The 23,594-nt window shown below is 37.7% G+C and overlaps 1 protein-coding gene across 1 annotated transcript in view; it reads left to right on the forward strand.

Moving 5' to 3' along the window:
- Positions 1–23,594, forward strand: part of CLSTN2 (calsyntenin 2) — a 380,503-nt gene that overhangs the window by 272,966 nt on the left and 83,943 nt on the right. Inside the window, exons 4-5 of the mRNA XM_009890154.1 lie at positions 20,862–21,057; positions 22,791–22,999. Of these exons, the coding sequence (XP_009888456.1) occupies positions 20,862–21,057; positions 22,791–22,999 (405 nt within the window). The remainder of the gene's footprint in view (positions 1–20,861; positions 21,058–22,790; positions 23,000–23,594) is intronic.

A 23,594-nucleotide genomic window follows, 5' to 3' on the forward strand; every position in this document is an offset into this window, starting at 1 on the left:
ATCGATAAATGGATTCAAAACTGCAAACTGTTCACTAGGAAAGTTTATAGAAAACCAGGAAATAAATACTACTATAAGCAGAAATCTATTCTGAAAAATGGATCTAGAGGAGCTGGACTGATAGCATGTATTTACTGCTGGTTTAACTATATTTAGAGCAAAGTACTGCATCATTCTTTGAAGAAGATGATTCTATTCTATCTGAAGAAAAACTCTCAATATATTTCATTCTTCTTTGGGTAATATTGAAGAGGACATTAAATCCACGCTAGTTGGAAGCTGAAACTCTTTTAAAAAGAAACCTTAAGAGGGATGTTCTGTCCTAGGGATGGGATTATTATTTTTTTTCCTTCTTGGAAGGTATACACCTATATATAGTGAAGACTTGGCTTTCTGTGTGTATTACACAGAAAACGGGCATTTTAATGACATTCCTACTTTAGGACCTATTTGGTGGCTATTTTAAGATAGAAAGCTAGGCTGATAGAGACTCATATGAAGCAATTTTCTTGAGTCATTAAAATACATCCTAGCAATAATAATTTGAAAATCTAAGAGGGAACATTTCTTTGGTCTACAGATTTGTAATGCCCAGAGACTGGGAGTTGGCTCAAAGCAGATACATTCATGGCCCTCCATCCTGTGAATTCAGTAGTGGACCGTTGGACATGAACAGTTTTCATTCTTTTCATAGCAAATTCATAGCAAACATTAAAAAAAAAAAAAAAACAACAAAGGGGGGGGGGACACCACCACCAAAAATAGTCTCTAAAAGGAAGTGTCATATAATTTTTGATGGTTGGCAACTTCTTATCTCCATAGTACATTTTGGCTATGAATCTTATGCACGCTTTAATTTTTTTTCTTCTACATTCACATTTCCTTTGCTATTTTTTTAGCAGGTAAAAAAAAACCCTATCTTTTCAATTTTCAGAGCCATAATGTGCTTGAGTTCTTATTCTGAGCAGGATAGATTTGTTGAAGGAGAAAATGAGTAATCCAAGTCTTTCAGCTGTGACTGCTCTATATCCCATGTGGTTTTTCACCCATTTTTGCTTCTTTATTAGCACCTTTCACTTTTGTCAGCTACAGCAGATTGAAAACTAATCATGAGGTCCAGCTGCTAAGCTAATGCTGACAGAGAACAAAATCATTTTGGAGTAGGCAAGTAAATTCCTCTGTAATCTGATGCAGTACTTTTGGTATGAGAGATATTGTTTCTGTTCAATTCGGGCAGAACTCTGTGGTTTGAATATGAAATACTGTAAGAAGTCAGGGTCTTTGAAGAGTCAGCTAAATCCTCAGTTAAACTACATTGCCCCATTATTTGTATTTACCGCGTTTAAATCAGCTACCACAAAAACTGTTGTGGAAAGAGAAGAGGGATTTGAATAATTTAAGTAAGCTGGATGAAATAATTGGATGCCATGCTTTGCTTATGATCGGCCACTCCAGTTCTTTTCCTTGTTGTCAGTCTTTTGATCCTTTGCCTGACATCAGACAAAGGAGTGGCAGATATGGAAAACTAGGTAGCTGGAGCAGAGAGGAATAAGCTGACAAATCAAACACTATATCAAAAGAACTACCAAAACCAACAAAATCGAGGTATGACTGCTTAATCTATCATACAACAAATCTGAGACTGGATAGGTCTAATGGGAATGGTTAATTTTCCCCTCCCCCTGTACTTTTAATCTATTTTTCTGATCCCTTTTCTCATTCTAAGAGGTTTTGTTTGGTTGGTTTTTATTTTGTTTTTAAGAAACACAGGACGTTCCTTATTAAAACTTCGCTTGCTAACAGAGAGTGAGGTAGCCAGGTCACTGGGATTGTCCTCTCACCCAGAGGAGGGACTATGGCTATATGATTAGTATCTTTCTTATCCACTACAAGACTGTAAGAAAGAGTGATCTTTTATGTGCTCCCACACTTCCCATATAACAACATATCCTTTTACGAGAGCCCTATAAAAGGTAGCACTGTGTCAAGACTTGGGAATTAGTTCTGGCTTCTTACTTTCAGATCTTAGCGAATGCTCTGACTGCAGCCAGTGCACAAAAAAATGACGATGCAATAAACATGAGAGTGAATATGCCCAGCAGAAGGCATTAGCTTATATATTTTCACAATGCTTTCCTTTATGGAAAGTTATTAGAAGAGTTTTAAAAATATCAGGGTTAGAAAATGTCATGTAGGAAAGCACTGAGAACCTGTATTCCAGTTCTCAGGTCTAGAATGGTGCTAAAGAATTCTTCAGATTAGGATAAGAAATGTCATAGGAATTCCTGCTCAGCCAATGCGTGCTCTCCGCACCCGGGACTCAGTGCATCTGCCAAGTTTGTTGAACATGTGCAAATACTGATTTCCTCAGAAGATGAAACCTTGGTCAAATTTGGATAGCGTAGTCTACCATCCAAATTTAAGACCTGTATTGAAAGTAAACAAAACACTGAAAAAAAGGAGGTGTAGGGATGCAGAACTACTGTTAACAGAGCCTATGTCTCTCTGTGACTTTGAACCAGTTGTGATGATGTTTTTGAAGAAGAGAGCAGCACATTAGAGGTCATGACAGGGAAACTGAGATCAGACAATAAATTTATGAACAAAACAAAGGAGGGCCTAGGAATCCTCTTTATAAATAGGAACTTTAAATAGGAACTTTTGTCTGACTTAAACCATGAGTAACATAATCCCTTTCACCTTTAATCATCCTGTTGCCACTAAGTTTAAACATTAAACAAAATTACTGTTTAAGAAATGTAATGGCTGTAACACACAGATTTTTATGATCAACCTAGGTACTTATTTAAAAGTATTTTGAAGGAAATCCATTGCATGAATAACAGCATTGTAAAATTGGAGATGTAGCTCCAATGTTTATTGTGCCTCAGCAATTTCCATTTTAAATATGTTTAATTTAGCATAAAAAAATTTATTGTCTGAAGTAAAATATTTAAAATTTGAATCTCTAATCTGTGGACAGAGTTCCTGTCTTTAAAGATTTTGCAGACCGAATGCTGATGTCTGTACTCTTGCACAATACTTTTGCCTTTAATATTTTTTTGCAGTGTTCTGAGCGTCTCATGATGAGAGGTTCTTGGTGATTCACAAGAGGGAAGAGAGTGCAGATTCATAGAGTTCTAGGTAGTGTGGATTCCTTAGCTTGAATAGGCCCTACCGCATACCTGCATTTCATTCAGGACTGGATCTTTCAGTCTGCACCTTGGGTAATCACTTGCTGGGAGCAGTCACAAATGGCCAGATTATATTCAGAATGAACGAGATCTTTAGATCTTCCCCACATACCCTGGGGGTTGATAAAGTTATAACAGTTAAAACAAAACAAAAAAAAAAAATTATATATATATATCTATATGAACTTCGAAATCAAAAATGCGTGTTTGAATTCAGAATATCCTGACATGCATAGAATAAATTGTACAGTTACTCCCTTGGTATATTCCTGGTAGATTGGTAAAAGCAGTTTGGTGGCTCTGACTCTTGAAAATCTAGCTGCTTCTCTTTTTTCTTAAAAATGGCATGATGGCTCAGGGATAAGCTGCATATATGTCTTGTTCCCTAGTTTCTTCGCCAAAGATGCTTTCCAAGAGATAGATCTCTCTAAATAGTGCTAAAATCTGGTATTTACCCTACATGAGGTAGGATAGGGACCATAGATTACCGATTTCTTTACTTCTGTGAGGGTTTGACAAATCTGGAATAGGCACTGCCCTCTCTTCACTATCACTCCCTTACAGCCTCTTGCCTGAGTTGAACCTGACTGTGCCTGGCTCTCTTGAACCTGTCTTGGGGTAGAATTCCACAGATTAATTATTCTTAGGTTACAATAATAATTTTAGATTAGGATAATAATCTTTCTGATCACTGGTCATACTAGGTCTGTCTGTAATCTATAGCAGGAAGACACCGTGCTGCATTCTCTGATGCTTCCTGCCCTTTTCTCCATCACCACCTGCTGACAACTGGCTTCTCTGTTCGTAGCGCAGGGATTTTCAACAATTCACTGTCATCTTGGTTTTAGACCCCAGCCTGGGAGTTACAGTTTCACTAACCCTGGCTGGAAGCAGGAATGTCATTGATAACCTCTTCATTGTTCATTCAAAGATCTCTCAGGTATTTCTTTGGGAGGCTTGCTTTCATCCTTATTTTGTTTCTTTTTTTTTTTCTCATGCAGCACCATTTCTGATGCAATTCCATGTAGATAGAAAGCTTTTAAAAGAGATGGAGTGAGGAACTCTCATCGTTCATTTAAAATAAGTCTTTGTTCTCCTGTGTTAGTAGCATTTTTAGTATAGAATCCAGAAAGCCACTCTGAATTGTGATACTTTTATTATTTTATTAAAGCCGACGTAAAAGCAGAGTTGAAAATACATGGAATATCTCAGAATGTTGCCAACACTAATTTGTCTACCTTAAGCCTTGTTTGTAATTCTACCAACAGTGCCACTCAGTAGCGTAAACCAAATGTGTGAGGATGATTGTGACTAAATGTTTTCAATATTGTAACAAAACATAGGCTGCCTGACTGCCATTGACTTCATGGAGCTCCATCTCTGGAGAACAAAGAATTAATGTAGTAGTGAATAATGGTTTTCCTCATTCCACCTTTATAATATATATTCTGTCATCAGTTCTGTGAGAAGCTGAACTTTACTCGTAATTTGAATTAGTGCTTTCACTGTTTTAAATCCAGTATTACCCAAGGAATTTCTGATATTTTTTTTTTATTGTTGTTTTCGCCTTATGAACCAAGACAAGATGATCTCTTATTCCTTGATAGCATACTCTGTCAAAGACCTTTCCAAAGCTCCTATCAAAGTAGTGCTGTGATTGTGTTTTAATGTAGTATTTTCCATGACAGTGTTTTACTTCTATTTTCAGGCTAAGAGAATAAAATTCAGCGGGAGGCACTGTGGATACTGTGTAAAAATACCTGTGTATTTCTGTGTCATGGCCAACAGAATCACTTGTAGGTGTGGTTGTGTTAATTTTTCTTTGATTTGTATGTCAAAGTACCAGTGACTATTTAGTGGTAAAAATAACTCTTTAATTATCCTTGTGAGGTCTCCAGTGAATTTAAACAGCAACTCTTGCAGTTTTTTACACTTAAAATGTATATGCACTATTAAAACAATAAACGTCAGTGTGTTGCTCACATCAAAAAAAGGCATTAATGCTCTGAAATTTCCACACAAAATGCATCATTTGCAGCTGTCAATGGGGATTTTTGTGTTTTTTTCATTCCCTTACAGCTGTAAAAATAACGAACAGTTTTCTGAGGTCAGTGGAACAATGCTATGAATAAAACTGATATGAGTGAGAGATCTAGTTCATCATTAAAAACAAAAAAAGTCATTATCAGTTCTGTTACCAGATTGCCCTGTACCCAGAATGTAAAGCTGAGAATCAGAAACAGCAATATGTTATGGGTTTAATAAAATATTTGATTCTTCTTGCCCTTGCCTGCAAAAAAAAAAAAAAAAAAAAAAAAAGAGGGGGGAAGGGAATCTCTGAAATTATGGACTAGAGCAGAGGCCAATCATGTAAGCAGCTTGTGTGTAAAGGCCTGTGTGTTTACACATTTGTTCCACTGTGGAAAGTAAACCATACGAAACCATTTCAAAAGACCTACTAAGCCTGTGTCCTAGCCCATATTTAATCAAAGTTTTAGTTATTCCTCAGTGTCACTGACTTACATGACGTTGATGAGCAGATACCAAGGATTTATCTGCTTTTGAGCTAGGATTTGTATGTTTGTTTTTTAGTTGCTAGTATTTTTCCACCTGCTCTCAGCAGTACACACGTGTGCACACACACTCTTCTGAGAATTCCCAGAATTCTGATGAAGAGGAGAAGGAGCTGTTACATCGCCTGAAATGTATGATTGTTTTCTGATATCGTCACACAAACTTGTACCAGTGCCACAGCTGGGAAGCTTTTTTACCCCATTTACAGAATGTGGTTTGTAGGTGTAGAAGTTGACATACTTGATAATTCAAAAATCACAACTTGTCAAAAATGTTAGTGCTTTAATAACTTTCCTTTCATTATCATCTCATTTATCAGACCTGTAATATTCAAAATTCTTCAAGGGTTAATTGGCTGCGTATCTCCATACAATTATGGCTGTTTAAGTAGTTATAATTGCTAAGTGAGCTATCATCATATCTGGATAAGTAATTTTGACAGTCATAATGTACTAATTATGTTGCAACACTGGGAAGATGACGAGGGTTGTTGCTGGGTTTTTTTGCCAGTTGAGGCTGCCTATTTTTCATCAACCGTGAAACAGATGTTAATTCATTTTGATCTATTTGAAGAACTTCACTCAGGTGAGATTTACCTGCTTGAGAGCACTACGTTTCGCTGGGTTCCTTCTGGTCCACCAGACAGCACCGTACCCAGAGCCTCATGAAGCAGCCAGGGAAACAAGTGGGTTTGTGAGTGGGCAATTTTCAGTCCTGAATCCAAGTTGTTCCCAGGTGTTTGCTAGGCTTTGTGGAGGTGTCCCCCGTCACCTGATTGTGTGTAGCTCTGTCCTACAGACAAAAGCCTTGGCACAAGCGTGGCTACTTCCCTGTATTATTTCATTTCTACGTGTTGTCTTTCTTTGCTGTTGGGTATCAGATCCTGTTGTAATGGGGTTTTTACCTCAATTTCCCTGTCTGTTCATGGTGATAGAAGGACGTTAGAAAGGCTGCTGAGCGACAGAGGTCACTGGGTGGGTGAGACCAGGGTTGGATTTCCGACAGGAATAGCAGTTTAACCTGCGAGAAAGTGGTTAAAGTGCATGTTTTGCAGAAGGTGCCTAAATTGCAAATAGAGATAATGTACTAAGGGAAGAGTAACTGATTTCTTAAAGTGCATTGTTTGTCTCTTTGTGTTTCATTATTTTCCTATCTATTCAGTTTGCAAACAAATCATAAGCTTTTTCTAACTGTTACATCTATTACCTCAGCCCAGTGTTACAGAGACAAAACATTCTGTCTAAAGTTTTACTGGGAATAAAGATTCCTTGGGCTCTCACTGATAACTGTTTGATCCCTCTATCTTCAAACTGTGCCCTTAAAAATACTTGTACAATCATGTTATTTTGGTCAAATATGATTCTGACAGATGGCCTGGTCTTTAGGCTTTGTAACCGCCTGCAGTTTCCAGTGAAGTACAGAGGATCAGCATTTACTCAATATATCTGGAAATGAGGCTTTTAGTAAACAAGTCTGTTAATTATGTACAAGAAGAAGCATGATCCAGTTCACTCAGTTTTAGTTATGTGCTGCAGGGCTAATAGAAGAAACTGTAACAGTTATTTGTGCTGTGAGTACAAGCAGGTATGACTTTGTGTAAAGAAAACAAACTAGTACAGATAATGCTTCTATTATTGGTCACTTCTAGAAGACAACTTTGCACTATATTCACAAAGGGAAAATACCAGATGTTAAATGAAATCAGAATGTTCCAAAACATGTAGGCATTTTCAGGGCAGAGCTAACGGAGAAACCGTTTTCAGCAAATGCCCTGACAAGCAGTTAGTCAATTCCTCCCTCCAGAAAACCATTCATCACCCAAAAATTCAAGTCTGTAAATATCTGCTAAAAACCGTGCCGACACAATGTTTGCTTCCCAGGGCTAGATCCATCCAAGCATTCACAAAGTGGTACTGCCCCAGCCAGTCGGATTCGGTTTGTCCAGTCGTGATGGTGTAAATGCAAATGCCACTAAATATTGTCTCATGTTAACCACAAAAATGGCTTTGAATTAACTTTACATCTTGATAAAATACTTTGTTTGTGTTTCCTACCAAATATATTCAAATTAATTTTATAATTTACTTCAGAAACTGCAAATACAATTTGTTTCTTTACATTGTTGAGGAGCCATTAAATAGAAACTATATGGATATTTATTTGCACTTGCTAAATTGCTGAAATGATTTATTATTGTGCAATTTTCATGGTGTTACATTTTTATTGCTTTATATTGCACATGTTGTATTTTAATAGTTGCATCCTTCATTCCATTAATTTCACATTAAACATTAAATTGCTATGAAAGTTCAGTCATAGCTCCTAGAGCATAAAAAATAAGCTTTGATCTTCACTTTCTAGAATGAAAGTGGGGATGGAATACAGACTAAGTAGAAAAATAATCTGTTCTCTCAGCAAGATCTGCAATATTATACTTAGCAGCATCTGGTAACGGAGAGATCTGTGTTCATTTCTGTACGACAAAGTTTAATTTTATTCTGCTTCAGTTAACCAAGGATAATTTAGCCTTTAGCAGTTGTGGGTTTTACCAGTACTCAGCAAGGGAATACCTTTTGCCATTGCATCAATGTAAATTTTGGACCTAATCATTAAGACCCAGGTTGTATTTTTTACTTCAACTCTATTTTCAGGTAGTCTTCCCCCCACGCCGCCAAATGTGGTATCTAATTTGCTCAGAAATCAGGTACAGAAACATCCTTGGGAGTTCACATTATAAAACATTTAAAGGGTTGGCTCTGCAAAGACTTAGGTCTATAATTAAATTCATGCCTCTCAAAACTCCCACAGACGTCTTAACTCTTAGAGATGTGAAATATGCATAAAGAAACAAAGATTTTAAGTAATTTACAGGAATAGGTAATAAATCCAGGAATATTTTAATGTAGAGATGAAACTGAAATATGCGTCCATAGCATGGTTTGCTCCATGTTGAAATCAATTCGAATCTTCCCATTGAATTCATTCCATTTTAGTCATTCCTATGTGCGCCGGCCTCAGGACTTCAGTTTTCCATGCACAACAAGTGACTTATTCACATGCTGATTTGAGGCAGGAGGTGTGGGAACGACCCCTGTTACATCCCCAGATACTGAACTGAGTCCAAGATCATTTGTGTTTTGAGGACAAGAAGTCTAGTGTTTAGAAATTCCTAGAAAGTCCAAATTCCTAGAAAGTAGTCATTAAATCCAAGGGTGAAATCCCAGACCCGTTATAATTTATGACAAGTGCTACATGTTTGCAGAAGTGCTAGAATTCACAGTCTGTTACATGTATAAAGAACCAAGGAAGCATAATTTTTCTAAAAGGTTAAAAAAAAAAAAAAAAAAAAAAAAAAAGGAAAAAAGGCACAAAATGCAGCAGGGTATGATGTCACGAACAGCTGTCAGACTAACATAGCCAGAAACAGGCAGCAGAGAGGGAGCAGAAATCAAAGAGAAAGAGCAAAGTTATTAAATATTTATAATGGAGCTGGTAAAAATATGATTTATCAAAAATACAATTTTACTGAAGTAGAAGTATTTTTTTGATGTTTTGATAATTCTGCCATTTTTGCAGTGCTGACGGGGTTTTTGAGAGGACTGAATTGAAAATCTGACCTTTCTCTGAAAACAGCTATTTTGATGCAGCTCAGTTTCATGAAGAGTTTCAAATAGTTTTTAATTTCACATTGGGAAAAAAGCTAACATCATTTTCAAAGCTGTTGAACAATACAATTCATACCCTCCATATAGCTCCTGCTCAAGAGAAAAGATGAGAACAACAAATAGGATAACATCTAAGAGAGATGGCAAATAAGTAGGGTTTTTCAGTATGTGAGATGATAAGGTAGCACAAAACCCAGCATATTGAGTTCATTGTGTCTTTGAATTTACTGTTTAAAAAAACAAAACTACTTGCGTTGCTGAATAATTAATATGCATAAGATACCTATTGTAAAATCTTAAAATGGACAGAGGCCCTATTTTTGCTATGGAGTTCTTAATGGTGGTTCTGTATGTTTAGGTTCAATGAAAATGCAGTTTCTATATCCAGTATAGTTATTTCCATATCAGTGAGAGTATAAAAAACTTAATCTAAGTTTCTATATAGGAAAAGTTACTTTGTACTGCTAATCGTACCATTACATGAGAGAGTAATGTTTGCAATTAGCCTGAGATTTACTGGTGCATGATACCCCCTACCCTTATAAATACTGTGCCAAGGGTCTGTGCTTCTGGAATTGTTTTGGTGGCTGGAGTCCCATCTGAATCACTGAATATATCAGGACCTGTTATGGCTGACAGGCCTGCATGAAAAAGCAAAAATCTTACTTAATTCTGAATAGGTGTAAGTTATTGTCTCAGAAGTATCTGAGATTTTGTACTGCTTAAGTATTTGTGCCGTTATTAGCAGAATCAAAAGCTGGAAATAAGGAGCAAAATATCAAGAGGCAGTTGCTCAAGGGCAGCTCTGGAAATAGCGAGGTAGTCAGCTCACACAGCTGAGGTTCTCACACCTCTAATGTGTAAAATATTAAGCATGAGTAGGCTAAGGTAGTCCTACGCAAAGCAGTGGTGGGGAGTCTCTCTCGGATTTCTTTGCCTAAAAATCAGGCTTTCTCATGAACTGCCTGTGAGTGACAATTCACTGCAAACCTTTTCTGCAAAAAACCACAGCTGTTTACTGGTCATTGGCTGAAGCCATTTGATGACTTATTGGTGATGGTGGGGAGAAGAACCGTATGCTTAAGAACAGCACAATATAAAATGGCACCGATACTTATCTTTATAAAGGCATGGTAGGAAACAAACTATGCAGAAAAAAAGAGGAGATTGTAAGGCTCAGAGGGGTAAGATAAGCTGAATATATTTTTTTAGAAATAATGATAGAAATTCTAAGTGTCTACACAAATTAGGGTGCAAATGATCTTCTAGTGAGAGATCTGCAGTTACCTTTTCTTTTGATGAATTTATCATCACTATGTGATTTCCATTCTGATAAAAGGCCAAATGCCATAATTTTGACTGTTATTTTTCATTTGTGATGATGCTTTGTAGTAGAAGCATTTGTGTCCAAAGTAACTCATCACACCTAGAACTCCAATCCAAATTATGACTTTACACTTGGAGCTTAATATTTCAGATTATTTGAGGACAGACGAGTGGAAGTAAAAACAAATGAAAAAAAGCCATGATGAGGAGGAACCATATGGTACTCTTGTAACAATTAAACTCAGTGCTCTACTTCAATGCACGTCTGCAGGATGAACAGATTAAACCCTTGTGCCCAGGCTCCATGCCAAGATTGAATTAATGTTCCTAAGCCTTTTATTTAATCTGCTTCTGTAAGAAGAGGCCATAGCAGAGTAAATAGTTGAGTGAAAACTTGTGAATCTGTAAGCACTTTAACCCTTTTTCCTAAAGCCCCACTCCCTGTGTTCTGTCTCATAAGTGTGAAACAGTCCCGAGATATCTAATGTGCCTCTGGCATATTTTACTGTGCGTGTTAACAAGAGCCTAGGAGCCGGTGAAAAGATCCAAACTGCATAATTTCCCTTTCATCTCACTTCATAGGCTGCCAATGCCATGCAAATTCCATGATTGTCCAAAGTTACTTTGCATTGCACCTCTCCAACGCAAGTTTTTGCAAATCTGACGTGTCTGCGTACTCACTTTGGAGAAAATTCTCATAAAAAATCACTTTCTTTGTCCTCATTGTATGTTTTAAAAAAAATATAAAAATCAAAGGAGAATCTTGCAGTCCTTTCTTATGTCTTTTGTGCACATCCAGAGTGCTCTCACTCCAGTCTTTCTAGCCATGAGACAGCCAGGAATTGTCACCAGTTTATTCAAGCACACCACCACGCTAATGTGACTGCTCGGTTTCTAGCTTAGATCTGTTATCATTGAACTGCAGATTCCTGATTGAACATAGCCTCAGGTGACCACCCATTGCTCTTGAGTGATTCCATAACACTTTTTAATGGCATTATGTTGCCATCAACCTGATCTTTCAAACTACAATTCTGAGAAAAGAAAAAAAAAAAAAGAAGGTGAACGGCTATCTCAACATATTGGCATGCTGGAAGGAGGATACAGGTCTGTTGATAACAACCGGTAGGCAATTCTTTGTTTCTGCTTCACTTTTCTGTTGATCTCAATAGTCATTTCTGTTTTGGTCTACATATTCGGAATTATTTTATGATGTTGAAATTTTTACCAGAGCACCCTAGCTCCTAGTACTTGCCTTTTCTTTGACTTGTGTGGTCAAGTCTACTGCTTATTTTATGTCCTAGCCAGCCCAAAGTTCCTGGCATAAAATCTCAAGTTAAAGCTGAGTGATGCCTTTGAGGAATTGATCACCTGCCGTGTGCTTTGAATTAGCCGACTATACCCCAAAACAATACATTTCAAAATATTCAGGGGAATAATTTTAATAAACGCAACATTTTCCAAGCTTCTTTATCTCAGAAATTGTCTGCCTTGATATAGGGCCCCAGGGAAAGTGGTTTAATTAAAAAGTAAGATTTTCTGTCAGTCTGCTGAGTCCTCAATAGACTAAACAGCTGCCGATTTTCTAATCTGAGTGTGACATGGTGCTCTTCATTTTCCTATTTATCTCTGTATATCTCACAAGGGAGCCAAATCTAGCAGGTCGTGTTGGTGCACATGTCCTGCTTCCCAAAATATTGTGTTAGGTTTGCCTACCAGACTGTAGGATTCTGTTAGCAGTATATATTTGCTAGCCAACATTCCTAATCCTCAGTCTTTATTTCATTTGAAATTCTAGTCACATTATAGATCATTAGCTACTTTTATATATTTTATTAGCGTTTGTCCTTTAACAGCTCAGCAATACTTAGTAGCAGGAAATTATTGCAAGTATTGTAATAACCTTTTTAATCTTACGTGCAGAGACCTCTAGGTCTCTCTTATAAAACTAGATTCACCTTTTTCAAAGGATATACACAGTAAAATGGGTCACCGGGCAAGTTATCTTCTATTTTTCTCCATGTAGGCATCACTAATCCAGAAGTGAAATAGTTGCACGATCCTTCTTTCAGACAAAGATGTGGAATTAGGGCAGTGGTAGCGTCTGGGCTTCTGCATTTACTGAAAGATGACTGTCTGAAGCAAAGCGACATTTCATCTGCTGCAGCAGACTTCTGTCTGATAGGGGAGCAGGAAACCTACAATCGCGGATTGCAAATGTTGCAGCCTCAAGTGAACACTAATGAAATAATGCAGGCAGTTTGTGTGAAGACAAGGACCCGTGCATGTGTTTATGATTGTTATTGACATGTAGATCAGACAGTGACCTAATCAGGAACTCCACTTAGCTCCAAGGAGGATAAAGTTCCTTTTATTAAGGTGGTTTTTTGCAGGTTTAACTGTGCAGTTGCGGGATTATTTTTCAAATAGTTCATTATAATGTGGTATTCTAAAAAATGGCAAGGCAAATATTTCTCAGTAATGATCATGTAACTGTAAAGAGACTGTGCTATGCCTTACAGCATTCTAACTAAATTGGACAGCTGTTTCTATGTGTTGAGTGTGTGTTTGTGTGGTACTCGGATGCACTGCCGAAACCACAGGACACTTGCAAACATGAAACATGAGGTTAACAAAATCCTTCCTTTGTTGCAGGTGGGCATGGAGCTCCATATATTGATTGTAATAGTATACTTTTTTGGTATTGTTCTTAAAGTCATGCCTTCTTGCTTTCTTTCTCTCTTGAATCTTGCAGATTTCAGAAAGAAGAAAAAATTAAGAAAAGTTTGAGGTTATTTCCAATTGAATGTTAACTTGATATGTGTTTGATGGGAGGAACGAATGACAATATTTTATATTTCTACACTTTTAGAATAGAGGGTGCTTGAGAACTGTATAATCATTAGTTAATTAAGCACATCTTTATGTGCACAAACCTTTATCTCCTTTTTACATGTTTTTCTGATCCACCTCAATGTTTATTGCCGTCGTCAAATAAACATGTATCAACTCTCCATCATTTAAGCTGGAGTGCAAGGATCTCTTGTGCAGATCTGAGTGCACGATGTGACACCTTATGCATCTAAGCAGTGGTGGTCTAATTTCCAACAGAGGTATATCTCCCTATAATCCATAAAATTACACTTTTTAAACAAGCTTATTTAAACAAAATTGTAGAGTGGATTTTTCAGGTGCTTTGTTGCTGAGTGCCTTCATGACCTAAGTGATGTCCCTGAGAAGTTTACTGTGAAGCTAGGAAGAAACCCAGATATGACTGCTGGTTATATGCTACCCCCAGAACTATCTTTTTATCCTGAGCAATTGGTCCCTGCTTCAGCAGAAGAATGAAGTCTGGTTCGCTTGGTGTGAGCTTATGGCAACAATGAATCACTTGAAGTGCGAGTGCAGTTTCCTCCGTTTTCCAATTTCAAATCCATGGGAATAGAACAGGAAGGGTAGCAGTGGATTTATGCTCTTGCTTTGCGCTCTTGCTTTGCAGAGCTTGTTGCCCATAAAACTAGGTATGAGGAAATAATAATTTTTGTATTTTATTAAGATATGAACACCTCCCTCTGTTTATGATTTCAGTATCGCTTCCTGGGTTTTACTATTTCAGTATGAGTTTAAAAGTATTGACTTCAATGAACTGGAAAAGCATATACAGTAGTTACTGCCTTACTTAATTTTTTCCTATCCTTAAAGATATTTTACATCTGTAATTATTATTTTGCCTCCTTTTGCCAAACAACTACCCTTTCCTCCCTCAAAACGTAGCCTCCTATGTTCTGTAATTATTTAAACAGTAGCTACAGCTTACGATAGAAAAACTTGTGAAAGCAGTGAACCTTCCCAGTGGCACTGAGACACTCAAAAGGTCGGCAGCTCTGCACTGCAGGGGATATTTGCAGGACTGGGGCGGGGGAAACAACCCAGAAAAACAAACCCCAAAGAGAAACAGCAACCCCCAAACAAACTTATTGAAAAACCCAATACCGACTGCACGTAGGGGGGTCCGTGCTGCATTTCTGAGAAAGCATACATCAAGTCGAATAGTAGTCCTAACTGCATTACTTATTTGCAGATTTCCATCCAACTGCCAACAGACATTTTTGATGATCGATGTTCAGTGTGCCTGTGTTTGGATGTCCATCTATATGTGGAGAGAGCACATGTAAAGAGTTAAAGATTCAGATTTGATTCAGACTAGAAGTACTTCAATGTCATTGACAGGAGTGGTTTAAAACCTTTAGTTATAGCAAGAGGAAAGTCATATCCACAAGCAAATTTACAAATTTTATAAAATTCTTGGAAGCCTAGTTGTGTCATGTAGTATATGAAGAAGAGTCATTGCTGATGGTTGTTAAATACTTCTGTTACGACATGATGGATCCATGTAGCTGAATCAAGTTTTTGAAGGACGCACATAAGGAAAAAACAGCGTTATTGTCATTCATGTGCAAGTCTTCAGAGACCACAGTGACACCTTGGTCGTGGTGTTCCTGTCTTTGTTCTGTGAATTGAAACTCAAGATGCATCTCTCCTGAATAGAGTATTTATCTCTTCTAAGGTGTGAGTGGATTTGCAGGTGGTCATGCAGCTTTGATTTTTAGGCACTTTGGGATCTTTCAGGGACACTGTGCTTACCTCAGGAAGTATAAAACCACAACCTTTATTCTAAATAAATGATCAGCTATATTGATTTGGGCATCTGAGAAAAACACACAGAAATATAATGAAAGGCTAGAGAGTAATAAAGTCAGAACAGGATATGAATATAGATGAGTAATTTTGTCAGCAGTGAACTAATGAAGCCCGGTTTCCTACAGGTTTGAGCTTCGTGTTTGATTTACTGGTTCTGCAAGACAGAATTGAACCTTTTCTTGTTGAGCTTTTACCAAGGTCTTTGTGTGGACTGTTTGCTATCTAGTGAGATGTCACCCCTACAGTATTTCTGTAGCATCTCTGTATTGTGCAGTTGCAGGATTTCATAGCACTTGTGGGAAACAACTCGGTTTTTTAAAATGTAGTTGAAATTAGCGACTGGTTTGGTAGTTAATGGCAGGAACAAATACATGTCAGTACACTCATGCATGTAGACATATCCTGAACACAGTTGTGTAAACTCTACTCCAGAAGCAATCATAAGGCCAATGGAGAGGATAGAACATGCAGGGAATTCTGATTGGAATTAATCATAGAATAATAGAATTCTTTAGGTTGAAAAAGACCTTTAAGATCATGAAGTCCAACCATTAACCTGACACTGCCAAGTCCACCACTAAATCATGTCCCGAAGTGCCACATCTACATGTGTTTTAAATACCTCCAGGGTTGGCAACTCAATCTCACTCCTTGGCAGCCTGTTCCAATGCTTGTTAACACTTTCAGTGAAGAAATTTTTCCTAATATCCAATTTAAACCTCCCCTGGTGCAATTTGAGGGCATCTGCTCATTTCCTATCACCTGTTACTTGGGAGAGGAGACCGATCCCCACCTTGCTACAACCTCCTTTCGAGTAGCTGTAGAGAGCATTAAGGTCTCATCTCCAGGCTAAACAATCCCAGCTCCCTCCGCTGCTCCTCATAAGACTTGTGCTCCAGACCCCTCACCAGCTTCGTTGCCCTTCCCTGGACACTCTCCAGTACCTCAGTGTCATTCTTGTCATGAGGGGCCCAAAACTGAACACAGCACTCGAGGTGGGGCCTCACCAGTGCCGAGTACAGGGGGACAATCACTTCCCTAGTCCTGCTGGCCACGCTATTCCTGTTACAGGCCAGGGTGCTGTTGGCCTTCTTGGCCACCTGAGCACACTGCTGGCTCACATTCAGCCGGCTGCCAACCAACACCCCCGAGTCCTTTTCTTCTGAGCAGCTTTCCAGCCACTCTGCCCCGAGCCTGTAGCGTTGGATGGGGTTGTTGTGACCCAAGTGCAGGACCTGGCACTTGGCCTTCTTGAACCTCATACAACCAAATGAAACAACATCTGGTGATTGCTGATTCACGTACAACTGTTGCCTTTTATTAACTATTGATGAAAATTATCAAATGTCAGAGATCCCAGCTTTTCACTTGAAGTCTTCTGTGTTCTTGGTGTAATGAAAGCTGAAGAAAAAGCAAAGGTAGCTGTGAAAGGCAAAATAAGCATGCGATTTTTTTAATAACTTCTGAAATTGAGTTCCAGTGAATAACTCTGTGTAGTTTTTAAAGGTGTAACATTGGGGATTTTTATTTGTACTGAAAGAAGCATGAGTTTGGGTTTTCGAATAAAAGGCAGTAATTTTTATAATACAATTTTGTTGATTAAGGCTTATAATCACTAAATCTTGCGTGTAAGTGTTGCTGAGTATGAAACATATCTTTAGGAATTTCTAAACAGTGGAAAGATTTGTTGGTTATATTTCAGAAAGGATAAACTGTCAATAGCTTTTGGGGGCTATTATAATTTTTACAGAGGAAATTATATTATCCCTGCAGTAGTAATGTATGGATCTCTACCAGAGCTCTCAAAGTAATGTAGGCTTCAAAATTAACAGGTGCTTATGGCTAATGCTAGTTTGAATGATTTGAAGAGAAAACATAATGTCCAGAATTTAATTAAAACATGTATTCAAATGAAGCAACTCTTAGTATAGTTAAACCCTGCAACCAGCAGATTTTATAGGAAGCAACTGGAAACCTCCAGGATGTACATCCTGGCCCTGGGAGAAGAGACATTTTCCCTTTACCCTGGATGCAATTGCTACGGGATTTCATGAAGGTGCTTCTACCTTTGTGCAGTATCACCAACTTATCCCTATTTCATCAACTCACTGCCACCACCATTTTCATGATCACTAAATCTTATATGCACCTGTTCTCAAACCCATTCAAATGAAATGAAGATCAAAGCTTAGTATTTTGGTGTGTTGTCTGTTGTGAGGAAAACAATGTCCCAATTTGCACTCTTGATTATGTCCATCTTCCAAAGGAGGAGGGAGGTGGGGGTGGTGCTAAGGTCCTGACTATGGCTGTTCTGCAACTGAAGCGGTGAGCCTGACTAAGGGAGAGACCCGCTCTCCTTTTCCTCAACCGAGTTACATAACAATGCCTATCTAAGAACCCAGTAAAGAATATAAGCTTGGCACAATTCATCTTGGCATCAGGTGGGTCTGGGGCTACCTCAGCTGGGTTTAAATAAAGCCCTGTAGCGCCATTTAATAATGAAAAATAGTATCTGTTATACTTTAAAGACTCTATTTGTAATGCATAGTAGTAGTAGTTATATATATGTCCGTGTATTTGTAATGCATAGTAGTTATATATATCCATGTGTGTTAGTCTCACAGTGTAAAGGTGGACTTTATTTAATTTTCTGCTTTGTTACAGCTGTTACAATTCTGTTATCATTTCCATTTCCAATATAGTAATTACAGAACCTTTATAGAATCATTATAATTACTATGCGTTTTCATTTTTCAGTAGTATTAACTAATTTCTTTGGAAATAGGAGTAGAATCCTTCTCCTGAAAAAATTCTTACCTAGTTATTAAAAACATATACACTTGTTTTTATAAAAGTTTGTTACTGTAGCCAGAATCTGGAAGTGCATGTGGGTTTTTTGTAGTGTGTTTACAAATATCTCCACATATCCATGCAGCTGTCATTATTTCATCTTTGGTAAATGGGGATATAAAAGACAAAATTGAGTTATATATAAAGCTTGGATTATCTGGCATAGGAGCAGGATATAGACACTTCTGAAGTATTTGCCGAGACCTAATTAGAACATGTGCTGCTTCTATGATTGCTTTGCATCAGGCCTCTGCATCTGGAGAGGAAAAAACGGTAAACGTTTAGACCAAGGCTGAGCAAACTTTTTCCCTGCCCTGAGCTATTTCTGTTTTTTAAGAACAGTAGGCTTAGATGTCTGCAAATGCTGTATTGTTTACAATCAAACAGTGGATCAATAAAATAATAAACACAAAGCACTGGAGTTCATGATTTCTGTTGATGGATTGTGCATCTGAGGCAAAAAAAACCCAACCCTGCATAGTTTCTTTGTTAAGAAACTATGAAGGCTACTGTTTTAGAACACAATAAATAGTATTTTTCCATTAGGCTTCCCACATTTACACTGTTATCTTAGTATTTAATTAAAATAAAACTGAAACCCACAGTATCATTTTAGATGAAGGTTTTGTTTTGAAGTTCAGGGAAAATTGGGGTAGTTTTTTTCAAAGGTATGTGTGACAAGATTGAAATACAAACTCAGTGGTCAGTGCCCATGATAAAAGCTGAACAAATGGCTTTGCTTCAGCCTTCTCTTAATCATGTGCTTTATTTCCTACACAACAGTTTATAAACCTTATGGAGCCTGCTTTTATGGATGTGCAAAGTATTAGTGTTTTGCAGAGTCTGATTCCCAGGGTAAAATCCATTCCTTCTTCTGTAGCCCAAATATTTGGGGTCATTGAGAGTGAAGGAAAGAGAGCCTGGCAAAGAACAGTCTTTTGTCTGTCTTGGGAAACACCACCACCCTTTCATGCCACTTGAGTGAGGGGCTGGAGCAGGCAAATGTCCAAGCAAATACTTAATGTATTTTCCCAGTGGCTCATAATTACTAAAACAACTGCGTGCTGGTCCTGTAAAGACATTCATAGGATTGATTATGATTGTTAATTGTGGGATTCATCTGCCTAAATGTCAGTGTATATAGCTGAGCTCAGCTTCAGCTCCCATTATAATCAAGTGAATCCTATGGGGTAGTAGTTGAAGAAATATCCTAAAAAGCCGGCATTAATACTCTTAAATGTATCTAATCTCCACTCTCCCCCCCCCCAACACCCTTCCCATTTTTTCTTCCTCACACATAATAGGAATTATGAACTCCAGCACTTTTATAAAGTCACTGTCTACTGTCTTCTCTAAAAATAAACAATATATTCTAATAGAAAAAGAGAGAGAGAAGCCAGGCTTGAATTAGAGGTCATAGATTCACAGTTAATTTAGAATTTGGCAGTTGACTGAGATATGATTGACAAGGAGATTTCCAAAAGGCTGCAACTGTAAATTGGAAATAAATGGAAAAGGATTATGTGAGTGGGAGACTGCTTTGAATCTAAAATGCATGGCCTGAGACTGACTTGCTCATAAAAGAGCATGTGTGTAATGTGTCATAAAAATATTTAAGCCACATTGGTCTTTGAATAAATATTTCATTTTTAAAGTTGGATTCTGGAGTGGCTAAAAATGAATTCAGCGTGCATATCCTTGCTATCACTATGAAAGATTAAAAAAAAGATCATCAGAAACTGGGGCTTTTTTTCCCCTTCCAGATTTATATTCTCACAAGATTTTTTTATGTTGTCTTTTGTGTCCAAATCAATTTTTTTAGTTCTTGCTATATCATCTGTTTTGTTGTATAGTATTCCTCTGGGAGAAACTATGGATCTATTACATTAGGAGGCAGTTTGGAGGCAGAGTGAGTTGCTGCCAAGAAGGCATTCATGTATGAGTGTGTGAACGTGGGTGGGCGACTGAGATGTCCAAAAGGGACACTTGTGTGTGTTTCTTCTAGTTCTGCTCTAGAGGCGATATGTCTATAAGTAAAGCAAAATAGATTTTGAATGTGCCCATGTTCTGCATCATTAGTTTTTTCACTGTTGGGAAACTAAACTGCAAGAATCTGAACATCTGCTACCACCTGGCAGCTCAAGTGGCTCAAGGAAGTAGTGACAGCAGTTAGAAAAGACCACCTCTAAAATATTCTCTATTTTCTTCCTGCTATTTTCTTTAACTAAATACAGTCTTCTTAATTTAGTCAAAAATAATTTAGCTCAGCATTGATGTTAGTACCATATCTAGGGAATAGTCTCTAGGGCTTTAAGAAACCATTTAGTAATGACCACGGAAGAGGGAAGTACGTGACTGGAGCTGCACTCACTGCATCACGCTGTACGAGCACGTGGCGAATGGCCCTTTTGGATGTATTATAAACCAATGCCTGAGTCTATACTTCCCTCATTTATAACAGCATGTGAAATACAAATGAGTGCTAGCTTCTCCAGTGTCACTAAGACATCAGACCTCCCTGTTTATGATTGTTTTATGCTGTTCCTCACAGGTGAAATCTGTGCTTTTAAAATCCACGGGCAAGAAATGCCCTTCGAAGCTGTTGTGCTGAACAAGACATCTGGAGAAGGTCGTCTTCGAGCAAAAAGGCCTATTGACTGTGAACTGCAGAAGGAATATACATTCATCATCCAGGCCTATGATTGTGGATCAGGACCAGGTGGAACAAACTGGAAGAAATCTCACAAGTGGGTGAAAATGAGAATATTTTTTTTTTTTGCTTTGGCATATATTTGCTGTACAGTACAGATCAGATCAAAGGGGTCCTTTTTATATTTTGATCAGGTAGAAAGCAAATAAAACCAAGACAAACCATTGTTGCAATAATTGATCCACTTTTTATTCCTTTATCCTTTTCGAAATATTTTTCCCTTTTGCCTCCTGCAATTTGACCCATTCTGCAATGGTTCTACTTGAAGCTTTTAATAGGATCCCTGTTCAAGTGGAGAAATGCATCTCAGTTTTGGTTTATTTTTCCATTCTTGCTTTCACGTTAAATATATTGACTAAATAGATCATCAAGGACGTGGCAGCTAGCTTTTAATTGACACTTCCAAATTCTAAATAGTTTTTTTTTCTCTGTTCATCTCATTTCAAGTGGTAAGAAAAGAGAAATCACCCTTTTTTTTTTAGTATGTGCATAAGCTGCAGCAATGTTGCCTTTGCACAGTGTGTTTCTGACCTCAGCTTTTGGACAGCAAGTCTCAGAGGAATTCAAATCCTCTGGAAGAGGGGGGTATTGAAGGTTAGTAGATGGTACTTTTTACTGTGGAGCCAATTCCCTGCATAAGCTTAAGTGGCACAGTGCCTTTTTTCACCTCCAATACATGAAACCAAGCTACAGACCATTTGTCATTAAAGATGAATTTAACTCACATGTAGATGTATAACTGCTGTACAAATTGTTCGTTTTGCTGAGAGCCATTTAAATAAATGATTAATAGTAATCATTCTTCCTTCTGCTCATCCAGGACACACAACAATTAAACATTTAATTAGCTCTGCAACGCATGCTGAATTTTATCAGGGTATTTTTAAAAAATATATATTTAGAAGGAAGCCTGAAATATCAAGTAACTATCAAGTCACAGAACCAGTTTTTGCTTCATATTATTAAATTATATGATGTTTTTCCCTCATATGTCAGTAACAAGCTAGTATGTTCTGCTTGTGGAAAATTTCAGTCTAATCCTGACCAAATGAAATCTGGGCCATTGGGACCAGACTTTGTTACACTTTCTTGTAGTGCTCTGTATAGTAAACCACAGGCTAAGCTAGGCTCTCTGGGGTCCCAACCTTTACTACTCGCTCTGCCATTGATCTAGAAAGTCTCTTCACTTCTCTGTCCCTCTGTTACCTTGCCTATGAAACCAGATAGCAAATTCTTCCAAAGGAAGGCCTTTAGCATCATTAAATACGAAAGGCCTGTTATTTTTGACCCTCAAAGGTTTACACGTACAATATTGTAACTAGTTAAAGCATTAAATAATTATAATCAGCAGAAGGTGAGAGGCTTATTTAATATCAAAGAGTTTTCATAAACTGACCATATTTAGGTAGTAAATATGTAAGACTACTGGCATTCTTTTCCTCTCTTTTGCTTATTAACCCATTTTACACTGGGATGATAACATTGACTCTCTGCTGGGGTCCATTTTAAGAGGCAGACCAATTTTAACAGGAGCATCGTGAAGCCCTCTCCCTACAGGCTGTGGCACCATGTTTTTACCTAGTGCTGCATTAACATGTTAAATTGGGCAAATTAAACGTAGAAATTCAATAATATCTTATTTTAGCAGATGTTGACATAGTTTTCTAGATATGTTTTGTTAGTCTTTTCAAGTGTTTTGAAAACAAACTATTAGTGATGTGTCATGACAAATTAATGTTTCTGTTTGATGTCTTTATTTACCTATTTTAGGGCAGTGGTCCATATCCAGGTAAAGGATGTCAATGAGTTTTCACCAGCTTTCAAGGAGAGTGTATATAAGGCCACTGTGACAGAAGGAAAGATCTACGACAGCATACTGCAGGTAGAAGCCATTGACGAGGACTGTTCCCCTCAGTATAGCCAGATCTGCAATTATGAAATTGTCACAACTGATGTTCCTTTTGCTATTGACAGAAACGGTGAGTATGGAGAAAGAGCAATTGTAAGTTCTGGAACAGATAGCAGTAATTTCTGTATATAGTGTAATTGCCTATTGATACTAGCTGATAACCTGGATTGAGTTTTAACTGGGGAGTAATCCTGTTATGATCTCTGAAAATGAAGGAACCATCACACTGGGAAATTACATCCCTTTAATGTAAGATTAGGTCAGAAAGTGCCAAAGTAATTTATTGTGGAAATTAAACCCCCAGTTTTAGATGAGCAATATGTTTCTCTGTCACTCAGTCCATTCTCTTAATTGTCTCACATCTAGTTTCCCACACTAGTGATGGCATTTCCTAATGCAGCGTGTAGCCCTATCTAATAGGGTTTATTCACTCGTTTATAGCTAGTCCCATTCTTCTCAACTTTCTGGAAGAGAGTCTAAATGTAGAATTGACAATATTCTGGATATGTTTATTGATTGTTAAAACTTTCAGGGAGCGGGTCCACAGATCTACCCATTTGGGGTGCTTCTTGAAGCAGATCCGTTATTGTAAAGTATGGAAGAAAATATGCTTTGGAGAAGCAGTATATTTTATGGTTTTAGATTTTCGTTGGTTTTCTAATGTA

The sequence above is a fragment of the Charadrius vociferus genome, unplaced genomic scaffold, assembly GCF_000708025.1.
Source record: "Charadrius vociferus isolate BGI_N301 unplaced genomic scaffold, ASM70802v2 scaffold650, whole genome shotgun sequence".
Lineage (NCBI taxonomy): Eukaryota > Metazoa > Chordata > Aves > Charadriiformes > Charadriidae > Charadrius > Charadrius vociferus.